The sequence below is a fragment of the Alexandromys fortis genome, unplaced genomic scaffold, assembly GCF_014885135.2.
Source record: "Alexandromys fortis isolate MF-2015 unplaced genomic scaffold, M_Fortis_MF-2015_v1.1 scaffold_39, whole genome shotgun sequence".
Taxonomy (NCBI): domain Eukaryota; kingdom Metazoa; phylum Chordata; class Mammalia; order Rodentia; family Cricetidae; genus Alexandromys; species Alexandromys fortis.
In genome coordinates this window covers 13,516,905-13,529,099 of record NW_026067918.1, presented here as the reverse complement: position 1 = coordinate 13,529,099, position 12,195 = coordinate 13,516,905, and the positions used below count along the sequence as shown (strand labels likewise).

The 12,195-nt window shown below is 48.2% G+C and overlaps 1 protein-coding gene across 4 annotated transcripts in view; it reads left to right on the top strand.

Moving 5' to 3' along the window:
- Ccdc57 (coiled-coil domain containing 57) overlaps window positions 1–12,195 on the top strand; it is a 95,957-nt gene that overhangs the window by 51,022 nt on the left and 32,740 nt on the right. Inside the window, exons 16-18 of one of the 4 annotated variants that reach the window (XM_050140496.1) lie at window positions 4,569–4,681; window positions 9,113–9,244; window positions 9,714–9,930. In XM_050140496.1, the coding sequence (XP_049996453.1) occupies window positions 4,569–4,681; window positions 9,113–9,244; window positions 9,714–9,930 (462 nt within the window). Of the gene's footprint in view, window positions 1–4,568; window positions 4,682–7,361; window positions 7,467–9,109; window positions 9,251–9,713; window positions 9,931–12,195 lie in introns of those variants that run through there. The other 3 variants (XM_050140490.1, XM_050140491.1, XM_050140492.1) reach the window with 3 other exon arrangements.

Genomic DNA, 12,195 nt, shown 5'->3' with positions numbered 1-12,195 from the left:
GGTCTAGAGAGGTGACTCAGTAGCTAGCAGAGTTTGAAGTGCAGATCCCAGTGCCCGCTGCAGGGTCCAGGCCAAGACCAGCCAAGGAGCACAGCCCTGGGAATACAGATATATAAATGTTTATAAACATAGGCCTGTCACTACAGGCCAGGCAAAGCAGATACACGGGGCTCCTTTCCCTCCTACCCTCTCCCCTGTGCCTGCCCTGCAGTGTTCCCGGCCTCTAGAAATGTCTGTGACGTCTGCCTTTGTTCGCTTGTTTGTTTGTTTGAAGATATAGTTTTTATGTGCATTGGTGTTTTGCCTGCATGTATATCTGTGTGAGGATGTCAGATCCCCTAGACCTGGAATTACAGACAATTGTGAGCTGCCATGTGGGTACTTGGAATCGAAGTTGGGTTCTCTGGAAGAGCAGCCAATGCTTTTAACTGCTGAGCCATCTCTAAAGCCCCTTGGGTTTTTGTTTGTTTGTTTTGTTTTTTTGAGACAAGGTCTCATATAGCTCAGGTTGGCTTCAAAAGAACTCTCTATGTAGTCAAGAATGACTTGAACTTCTCAGCCTCCTGCCTCCACCTCCCAGGTACTGACTTGGGTTACCAGCTTGCACTAACACACTCAAGTTTCTATGTGCTGAAGATCAAACCCAGGGCTTCACACATGCTGGGCAATCACTGCACTAAGATACATTCCTAGACCTGGTAGCTAGTGTTTTAATCTAGCACAAAGAGGACTAATTCAGGAACATGGTGAGTAAGACCAGACTGTGCTACAGGATGAGACCCTTACATAAAAAACTGAGTCAAGGGATTAGAGCAATGACTCAGCATTTAGAGCACTTGTTGCTCTTGCAGAGAACCTGGGTTTGCTTCTAGCCCCCACCTGATGGCTCACAACCATCTATAACTTTAGTCTAATACCCTCTTCTGATTCCTTTGCACCAGGCATGTGTGTGCATACATGCAGCAAACCACTCATACACATAAATAAAATAAATACATAAATCTAAATTAAAAAAAAAACACAAAACAAAAATTACAAGAAACCTAAATGAGCTAGTCCACATCTTGGCAAAGATGGCAGCCCCTCTTTGTCTCTGTTATGTGTTGTATGTATGTCATGTGTTGTGTATATGTCTCCTGTTATGTGTTGTATGTTGTTGAAGATGTCAGCCCCTCTTTGTCTCTGTTATGTGTTGTATGTTTGCTGTATGTTTGCCCTTCCAGTGCATGTGCACACCACGTCTGTTTACTCTCAGCTCACGTCCTCATCCTGAGACTTAACAGGCACAGGATGTACACAGCCTGCTTCTCCTCCCAGCAGGGCATGCTGTGCCCGTGGAGTCCTTAGCAAGCCGGTTCCTAGAAGAGATGGAACAATGGTATCATTTATTTCTTCCTTCTTCCGGTGGCCTGTTGGTGGCGTCTGGGTTTCTCCTCGTCTGGCAGCAGCTTAGTGTCTGTCTGCCACAGCCTGCTCTCTCCACTCCTCTGGAGAGAATTAGAATCCCCCTTTGACCACAGCCCCATAAAAAGTAGGAAATCAGGATAAGTAAAGCATCTCATTGTTTTACGTGTGTATCTTCAATTTTTGTGGGGTTTTCCCCATTCTATTTTGTTATATTTTTATTATACTTCTGATTTATCTACTAGGTATCAAGCCCAGGCCTTGTGCATGCCAGTCAAGCAATCTGCCTCTGAGCTACATCCCCAGCCCTGCTGATGAAAATGTGATTCATCATGAATGATCTGGGGAAAGCCTTCCATGCTGGCGGCAGTGATGCCTATGATCCCAGCACTCAGAAGGCCCAGGCAGGAAGGTCAGGAGTTCAAGACCAGCCATAGTCAAAAAGTTTAGTGACGGTAACGGGGCCTCAGCTAGCTTTTCCCTGTGGTTACATCGGTGTGGTTCTGCTCCCTAACACACGCCTGCACACGCTGTCAGATCTACGTGGTTAGTGATTACAATGGCATTCGGAAGCCTACTGCAAAAATACACTAATTATGGAGAAATAGCCTTCGCACAGAATCTCACCACATGGACCACTTGAATGAACTGTTACAAACCCTGTGTCCTGCTGCTGTGTATCTTCTGGGCCCTGGGGCAGCCTTCTTCACTTGGCCTCTGCAGACTCCACTAAAGCAGCTGCCTCCTTTGGAGGAAACCAGACTTGCATTTCAGCCTCTGAGGCTTTTCTTTTAGCTCTTGCTTTAGCAAAACCTTGTGGGCAGAGCCTTCCTCGGTCTCCATGTCTGAAAGGGATCCTGGCTCAGCTGCTGTCCAGAACCACGGCTGAGCTGGACCTAAAACTTTCAGTGTTTGGTTTTGCTTTTGAGGCAGGGTCTCACTGTGTAGCCCAGGCCAAAATCCTTCTGCCTCAGCCTCTCTCATGCTGGAATCACAGATAAATAAGCCAAACCTGGTTCCTGCAACCTTTTTTTAGAGAAGTTTCTCACATCTCCTAAACAGCCACAGTCTGGTCCTCCTTGGAGAAGGGTCCGCCACACACCACTGGCCACTGCTGTCTCTTGTCTTCCCCTTCCATGTTGCTCCGTGCAGCTGGGGCTCAGTTTGGTTTGTCTTGATAAAAGTCCACGTGTTTTTGATCTTGGGATACATTGATTTGTTTGTTTTCCATCCTCTTGGAAACCTAGCCACAGGAACTGGGAACGGCTCAGTGGTTATGTACTTGGTGAGGAAGCACGAGGGCTGGAACTTGAATCCCCAGTTCCAGTGGATGTGGTAGCCAGAGACAGGAATCGCCAGAACGAGCTAGCTATGGAGCTTGGATGTGTCAGTGAGCTCTGGGTTTGGTTGAGAGACTCTGCCTCAAGGAATAAGGTCGATGGGCCATCAAGAATAATTTCTTTTTCTTTTTTTTCTTTTGGTTTTTCGAGACAGGGTTTCTCTGTAGCTTTGGAGCCTGTCCTGGAACTCCCTTTGTAGACCAGGCTGGACTCGAACTCACAGAGATCCACCTGCCTCTGCCAAGAAAATAAAAAAAAAAAAAAGAATAATTTCTGAGGTCATCCTTGGACCTCAGAGTCCACATGCACACAGATGCGTGCATTTCTACACACACACATAGATAATCTTTACACACATAAAATAAAACCATGTGTACACACATGAAAGATGAAAAAACACAAACTCCAGCCCTGCCGGGCAATGGTGGCGCACGCCTTTAATCCTAGCACTCGGGAGGCAGAGGCAGGCGGATCTCTGTGAGTTCGAGACCAGCCTGGTCTACAGAGCTAGTTCCAGGACAGGCTCCAAAGCCACAGAGAAACCCTGTCTCGAAAAAACAAAACAAAACAAAAAACCAAAAAAACAAACTCCAGCCCTGTTCCTTTCAATGCTGTTCCCCTTTCTTTCTCGTCCCTGTGTACCTCGCCGTGGTAGGGTATGTGTTTCTGTCACTTTCCAGGGCCTTCTAGAGTGGCTATGAGTTCCTGGGGGCCATCAGCTGCCACCTCATCTTCATTCCTTTGCTTTACTTCTTTTTCTGTGAGTTCAAGGCCAGCCTGGTCTACACAGAGGAAGTCCCAGGTGTCTCTGGTAACCATCGTCCTTATGTGAGACTGGGTGTCACGGCACGTGGGAGGCCACAGGAGATGGATAACTCTGGGTCACCCTGGCCTACAGAGCAAGACCTGGCCTAAAAAAACAAAAAGACTTCCAAGTTGTTTAGGTTAACCTAAAACAAATCAAATTGTTCTTTTGCTTTTAAGATCGTTCCTCCGTGAAGAGCACAGAACCATCTGTTACAGCCCCAACTTTAAGTTAATGCACATTAACTTTTCCTTCTTTAGGTTCTAATTTTATTTTATATGTATGAGTGTTCAGGCTGCATTTATGTCTCTGTACCGTATACGTTCCTGGTGCCAGAGGAGGCCAAAAGAGGGTGTTGGATTCACCAGAATTAGAGTTATACATGGTTGTGAGCCACTGTGTGGGTGCTGGGACCCGAACACAGGGCCTCCTTAAGAGCAACAAGTGCTCCAAACAGCTGAGCTCTCTCTAGCCCCATCCACCCCCATTTTTTTTAAAAAAGGGGATTTGCTGTGTTGTCCAGGCTGGCCTCAGCATCCAGAGCATCAGGGACTGCTGGGGGTGTGGTGTGGTGTGGTGTGTGTGTGAGTGTGTGGTGTGGGGGGAGGAGTGTGTGGTGTGTATGTGTGTGGTGTTGGGGGGTGTGGTGTGTATGTGTGGTGTATATGTGTGGTGTGTGTGTGTGTGGTGTGTGTGTGTATGTGTGTCCTGTATAGGCAGATGCGTACTTTGATACACTGCCCCGAGGCCAGTTTTAGTGACTGTTGGTAAAAATGAATTCCTCTTGCTGTCTGTGCAGCTGTCTTCAGGTTAGCGTTGCAGGTTAGGATTAGGCTAGGAAACCACGTGCGTCGCTGGGCTCTGCTGGGGTGGTGTGGCACCTCTCACACTTCACCTGTACTCCCCGGTTCTCGAGAGTAGAAATTGCTTTGGTTTTGAAAAGTCATTTGCTGTTCTTGTGTTCAAGAAATCCTGTATGATGTACATGGGGAACAACCCTTTCCTGATCCTGTTTCCAGGGAAACTGACTCCTTGCCCACTTCCTCCCACCTCTGAGTCCCGGAACTCCCGTGAGGTGCCTTTGGACCGTGGCCTACCTTTGGGACAGCTGCAGCCCCACTCAACAACTCAGGTAACTTCTTCACCTCAGAAATCTGCGTTAACATTTTCCTAAGTGCGAAATATAGGTTCTCGTTAGACAAACTGCAGAAGACACAGGGAGGCCTCGTCTCCAGCGCCCACCGTGGTGCTGGTAGCGTCATGCTCACACTCTTCCAGCTCCTTTGCTTTTTATTTGTTTTGGTTTTTGGAGACAGAGTCTCACTGTGTAGCCCAGGCTATCTTGAACCCCGGGTCTCCTGCTCAGCCTCCTAAGAACAGGAATTACACAAGTGCCCAACCGTTCCTGGCTCCTGGATTTGTTTATGGCTTTAAGCAATTAATCATACATATGATGTACTATAGCTTTACTCATATGGCTATCATATTTTTACTTTGTTTGTTGGTTTGTTTCTTTGTTTTTCAAGACAGGGTTTCTCTTTGTAGCAGCCTTGGCTGTCCTGAAACTTGTTCTCTAGACCAAGATGGCCATTGCCTCCTGAGTGCTGGGATTAAAGGTGTGCACCACACTGCCCGGCTGTTACTATATTTTTCATCTTTGCCAATATAATTTTATTTAGTTTATTTTGAGACATGGTTTCTCTGTGTAATAGTTCTGACTGTCCTGGAACTAGCTCTTGTAGACCAGGCTGGCCTCAAACTGCACCACTGCCTGGCTCAATATAAATTTTTAAATTTAATTTTTAAAAAAAAATGTCTTGGGACTGGAGAGATTACTTGGGAGTTATGTTGCCTTCCAGACAATCTCAGTTTGTCTCCCTGTGCCTCTGTCAGGCAGCTTATAGCCTCGGTAACCACAGCTCCAGGGGAATCTATCTTAGCTTGCTTTCTATTGAAACCAAAGCAACTTGGGGAGCAAAGCGTTTAATTGGTTTACCCAATCATATCCATCATGATGGGAAGTCAAGGCAGAAACCCTGAGGCAGAAACTGATACCAGACACGGTAGTGATGCGCGCCTTTAATCCCAGCACTTGGGAGGCAGAGGTAGGTGGATCTCTGAGTTTGAGGACAGCCTGGTCTACAGAGTGAGGACAACCAAGGCTACACATAGAAACCCTGTCTCGAAAAAACAAAAAACAAAAACAGGGGCTGGAGAGATGGCTCAGAGGTTAAGAGCATTGCCTGCTCTTCCAAAGGTCCTGAGTTCAATTCCCAGCAACCACATGGTGGCTCACAACCATCTGTAATGGAGTATGGTGCCCTCTTCTGGCCTGCAGGCATACACACAGACAGAATATTGTATACATAATAAATAAATATTAAAAAAAAACACCAAGTTTCAGTGTTTAAAATGTAAATGCTTCAGCTAGGCTTGTGGAGAACGTCTTTAGTCTTTAATCCCATCACTTAGGAGGCAGAGGCAGGTGGCTCTCTGTAGTAGGAGACCACTTGTTTGTCTCCCAGCTGCCCAGCCCCGAAATAACCACACAGAAACTGTATTAATAAAATCAATGCTTGTACTATTAGCTCTAACTAACCAATTTCCATTATTTTATATTTTACTATGAGGGGGGCAAGGTTCCAACATGTCTGTCTGTGGCAGCGGCTCCATGGCTTAACTCCGCCTTCTTTCTCCCAGCATTCAGTTTAGTTTTCCCCGCCTAGATCTTCTCTACCCTATCACAGGCCCAGATCAGCTTCTTTATTAACCAATGGTGTTCGTGGCATACAGAGGGGAATCCCGTGTCACCTCTGAATTGAAGGCTTGCTGATCACCTCTCACACTTCACCTGTACTCCCCGGTTCTCGAGACAAAGTTTCTCTGTAGCTGAGAAGGGCCTGGAACAATTTAGACCGGGCTGGCCTCACAAAGCTCTGTCTGCCTTTACCTCCCAAATGCTGGGATTAAAGGCCTGCTCTGCCACACCCAACTTTTAAATTTTCTTACAGCTAGACGTAGTGGTTATGGTCAAGGATTGGGGTGTAGCTCAGTTGTAGAGCACACGTGTAGCGTGTGCCTGAGGCCCTGGGTTCCTTCCCTAACGTTAAAAGGTCAACTCCAGCCATTTTAATCCTTTGCCCTGATGGAGATTTTTCCATCACTCAAAGAAGTACCTTCTGGTGTGGTGGCGCGCACCTTTACTCCCAGCATTTAGGAGGCAGAAACAGTCAGATTGCTGTGAGTTGGAGGCCAGCCTGTGTGTTTCAGGCCATTCAAGGCTGCATAGTAAGACCCTGTCTCAAACAAACAAGAAGTTCTGTCTGCAGGTTTTACCCAGAACAGCATCATGACCTGCAAGCTATCCATCCTTGGGCCTTCCAGTGTCCAGCACCGCTCACTCCCACCTTTAGCTGAGGTTGGGGGCAGGAGGTCTTCTAAGAGATGAGGTCTTGTGTCTCTGCCCCAGGAATGTTCATTCCACCTCATCCTTCCCACAAGCCAATCCAGTCCCACTGACGGGTGAGACACAGCAAACCTGTGCCTTAAAGCTGTGTGTGCACAGTGGAGACAGAGTCTTGCAGTCCTCCTGCCTGGGCTCCTAAAGTGCTAGGATTACAGGCCACCAGTCAGGACCAGCTGGGTTTTTTTTTTTTTTTGTAATCTCAGTACTGATTCATATTTGTTAAATAACTGCAAATGTGTCTTCCCAGAAGGAATCTGCAATTTGTCTTTTCAGTTCACTTAAAATAAGTTAAAAGAATAGTGATGGTTTTGCCCTGGGGTGATGTGGATTCTAAGTTTATTCCCAGCCAGGTGGAAAGAGCCAGCTCTGGGCCAGGGAGCGACATGCTGACCACCACTGGGGAGGCTGCTGAGGCTGTGCGGCATGGTAGGGGCAAGGGCAGAGCTAAAAGGTAAAAAAAGAATATCTGGACATTAAAAAAAAAATCATCAAGGTTTAGGCCTGAGCAGCTGGGTGGGGAAGCAGGGCCGGGGGACAAGCTGGAGGTGGTCCTTCTCATTCACACCTGCGGCCAGCCCGAGGCCACACACACAGAGCACAGAGCAAGGACAGAGCAAGGCCACCCAGGAAAGAGGCCTGGGGAGAAGAGCCGAGCAATGGAGGTCAACTGTTTGGTCAGAGAAGAAACTGAGCTGGACTGGCTGAAGAAAGTAGGGCAGGCCCAGGTGTTTCCCCAGTAGACCGCGCTCCCGTGGAGGAAACTATAAAGGAAGCATTGAGAAGGGTGGCTGAGCCCAGAAAGGAGGCCTGGCTCAGAGCAGAAGGGTGCTGCTCCCAGGCTGCTAGAAACTGGGGCATCCTGGGGTACCTGTCCCACCACCTCTTCCAGACCCTCCATGGGCCCACACAGGCACGCACACGCTCCCAAGTGTGCTCCTGCTCCTGACCTACGCAAGGCTGTCTGCAATCACCAGGAGTTTTCACCCTAACCGGGTGGAAATTCTCAATCACTTGCGCTAGTCAGTCAGTGCTCAAACTGCAAACAGGTATTGTCAGACCCAGTAAATAAGGCTGCCATCCATGGCAATAAGACACGCCTGTTATCTGACGACTTCTCATGTAAAACTACATTTGCTTATTACACATACTGAAATAATTTAAAACTCTAGACAAGAAGCCGGGCACAGTGGTTCTTACCAACACTGGAGGCTGAGGCAAGAGGGTGGAGATTTAAAGCCAGCTTGGGCCGTATACTGAAGTCCTGCCTTAAAATGAAGAAGAAAACAACAAAGAAAGAAACAAGCGAAAGACAGCTGGAGAGATGACTCAGTGTTAGGAGCTCTGACCCGTCTTCCCGGTCTCTTAGGTTTGATTCCCAGCACCCACATGGCAGCTCACAGCCATCTGTAACTCCAGTCACAAGGAATCCCATGCCCTCTTCTGGCCTCTGTGCACACCAGGCATGCAGGCATGCATATGATACATGGGCACACATGCAGACAAAACACCTATACCCATTAGAGGAAAAGCAGAGGTCAGTGATGGAGCTCAGAACCACTGCCAGCCAAAGAGCTCTAAGTTAAGCCCCAGAGTGTGTGTGCTGGGTGCCGTCTGAATGCTCCCACCCACTGCTCTGAGCTCTGCAAAGGCCTAGCCCCTTTTTCCTTCCTGTTTTCTTCCACAATTACTTTCACACCATGTATGTGGTTCTCCTTGATGCTCCCCTCCCGCCTCCTTTCCCGTTGACTTGTCTGCAGAGCTTGGATGGAACCAAGCACTCAGACTGTGTGATGGGCAGAGTGATCCAGTTAGGGACCAGTCCACCAGGTGTTGACTTGGGCTGGGCTTTACTGCCCTGATCTTGGGGAAGAGACTTCTGCTTGGAATTCACAGCTTCCTTCCCCAGAAGGTGTGAGAAGCACTTAGGTCAACTGGAGGAAGCTGACTGAATTTGTTCTACATAGTAAAACAAGCAGGGCCGTCACCAAATGAAGAGTCCCTAGTCCCAGGGTTTGGGGAATGTTTCTTCCTAATCTCGTGGGGAAGCTCCTATGCAAAGATATCAGTTCCTGAATTTCTCTTGACTTTTCATAGCAGGACCCCAGGCACACCAAGAGAAAATGTGTTTCTGGATACTCAAGGAAAGATCAACCACACTCCGCCCACGCGGTCAGCAAAAGCAGCACTGCACGAGGCTCCCAGGCGGGCATGGCACCGAGGCCTGCTCAGGTACAGCCACACTCTGGGGTGTGGTGGTTTCTGGGGGTATTTATGGGAGCTGGAGTGTAATCATAGGTTTCTGTGGGTACTGGGATATGACCGGGCTTGGTGTCCCCCCCACACACTCGAGTGTGGAAATTGTGGGAACTCTGGGCACCTTAGGAAAGGTCTCGCCCCTGTGTGCCTGCCATGGATTTCCCACTGGGTGCTTCATTGCAGAGTGGCGGGGCAAGGGAGGGATAGACACCAGGACAGCCGGTGTATATTTACCCTGCCCTTCACACTCTGGTAGGAACTACCACCTTCAAGGTTCTGTCCCCACACCTCCATCCTGGACTTACTTGGGCTTCAGACACTCAGCTGCCTTCCAGGGACTCATCCCCATCTTGAGGAGGGTCCTGGTCTCCTTTATGAACTTCCCAGGGCTGGAGAGAGGGTAGACAACTATCAAAGACAACTGTCCTCCTAACTTTCACAGAGACAGCACAGAGTCCCCACAGAGACCTGGAAGTCAGCGTATCAGAAAGAAAACAGGTCCCCAAAGCTGCCAGCACAGGCTCACGAAGTCCCCGAGGAAAGTGACCACCACAGGTCATCTTCGCTGGCCAGCAGTTCCCTGCAGGATACCTGGAAGCTGTTGGACCTGGGATCCAGCCTTTCGGGAGTCCCCTCTCAGGACGATTCAGCTGCAGCAGGTAGGAGAGCTGCTTCCTGACTAACAGAGTGGGGTACCAAAGGGAGTGGGAACAGCAGGCCGCCATGTTCTCAAGTGACTTCTCTCCGCCCTTTCGATCTCCTAGGCCCGCATACCTTAGCTCTTGTGGGGAACCAGAGTGTCCCACGCCATGATCATAGAGCCCTGCAGGTCAGGAATCACGTCGCATGCCGCCGTGTTCCCAGGGCTCCTTAGGAGAGAGTGCTCTGCTTCTCTAGAAGAGCCAGCGATGGTCGCAGTGAAATTATTAGGAAAACTTCTCTAAAGGCTCTCTTTGGGGGAACTATTTGAGATGACACCAAGCAAAAAGGGTGGAGGGAGAAAAAGTGATTTCAAAATCTAAGCCAGATAAAATGAACCAAAAAGCCTGGCATGGTTGTGCACACCTTCATTCCCAGTACTCAGGAAGCAGAAGCAGAAGCAGACAGAGCTCAGTGAGTTTGAGGCCAGCCTGCTCTACACAGTGAGTTCCAAGACAGCCAGGGCTACATAGAGAGACCCTGACTCAAAAAGGAAAAAAAAAAGTCATAGTCAGTGACATCATGTTGGGGTATAAGAGTTCCACAATCGCCCGAAGGGAGATTTATCTGGGGATAAACCCACAGAAAGGGGGCAATCGCAGTTCTTTGCATGCCCTGGGAACTGGAACCGAATCCAGCTTCCAAGAGGCCCATGCATGTTTTTCATCTGCATTGATAATACATGAGACCACATCCAGAGTGGATCAGTATCTTTTTTTTTTTTAACTATAAACTGATTGGCCCATTAGCTCAGGCTTCTTCTTTTTTTTTTTTTTTTTTTTGGTTTTTTGAGACAGGGTTTCTCTGTGGCTTTGGAGCCTGTCCTGGAACTAGCTCTGTAGACCAGGCTGGTCTCGAACTCACAGAGATCCGCCTGCCTCTGCCTCCCGAGTGCTGGGATTAAAGGCGTGCACTACCATCGCCCGGCCTTATTAACTCTTAAAGCTTATATTAGTCCATTATTCTTGTCTATGTTTGCCACATGGCTTGGTACCTTTTTCAAAGAGGCAGTCACATCTTGCTTACTCTGTGGCACACCAAGATTTCCTCTTCCCAGAATTCTCCTGTTCTCATTAACCCGCCTCTACTTCCTGTCTGGTTGTCCCACCTATACTTCCTGCCTGGCTGCTGGCCAATCAGTGTTTTATTAAAATACAATTGGCAGGCTACAAACCATTGTTCTACAGCACTCCCCTCCCCTTTTTTTTAAGGAACAAGAATTCTGAATCTAATATTCTTTGTTTAGCTTTTCTCCTGACCATTATCCATAAAAACTTGTAACCAACATTCTAAACAAAGGAAAATATCCATAGTCCATTTTGGGGAATGTGGGTGTAGTTTTCCAGGCTACTTCCTGCTGATTGGGGGTGATGCTAATCTTATGGGGACCTAAAGGAAAATTTATAATTATCATCAAGTCCTGACTGTAGTATCCTGTGAGTCTTGATCATCTCAGGCAGCAGTCTTGAATCTGTTCTGAATGTAGAACTCTGACATCTGGGCCATCCATTCCTACTGGAGATTTCGCAGGGGGTCTTCCTTGAAGTGGATCAGTATCTTAAAGGCTGTTGGCTGAAGGGTCCCACAGCAGTGACAGAGAACGGGGTGCATGGTGTCCATCTGGTGTGAGCCCTGGTCACAGTCTGCTCCACTGGGTAGCTATGTCCTGGAGTGTTCTCACAATTGTTTTTCGGTCATTTCCAGTCCTTTGCTAGTACAAATAAGATGATGTAAATAAATGTCCCAGCACTCAGACTTAGGAGGCAGAAACAGAAAGATCTCTGAGAGCTCAAAGCCAGCCTAGCCTAACAAAAGGAAGTTCCAGAACAGCCAAGACTACACAGTGAGACTCTATTCAAGAAACAAAACAAGAAAATAGATCCAAGAAAGAAGGACCAAGGAAGAAAGGGCTCTCAGGAAGCCTAGCAAATCACACACAGAATAATGAAATCCACACCCAGAAAGTTATAATGCTGCCAGCACCAAAGGAGGTGGGTCTGGGTCTGGGTGAGTGCAGGTACCCAGGAGGCCAGAGGCATTGGATCCCCTTGGAGCTGGAGCTACAAGGAGGTTATAAGATGCCCAAAGTGGGTGCTGGGAACTGAACCCAGGTCCTCTTGAAAAGCACTTACCTGCTGAGCCATCTCTCCAGCACCAGTGCATCCTTTTGTATGAGGTAGCAGTGGACAGAGTAACCTGACCTCTCACCATGGGGGGGGGGGGGG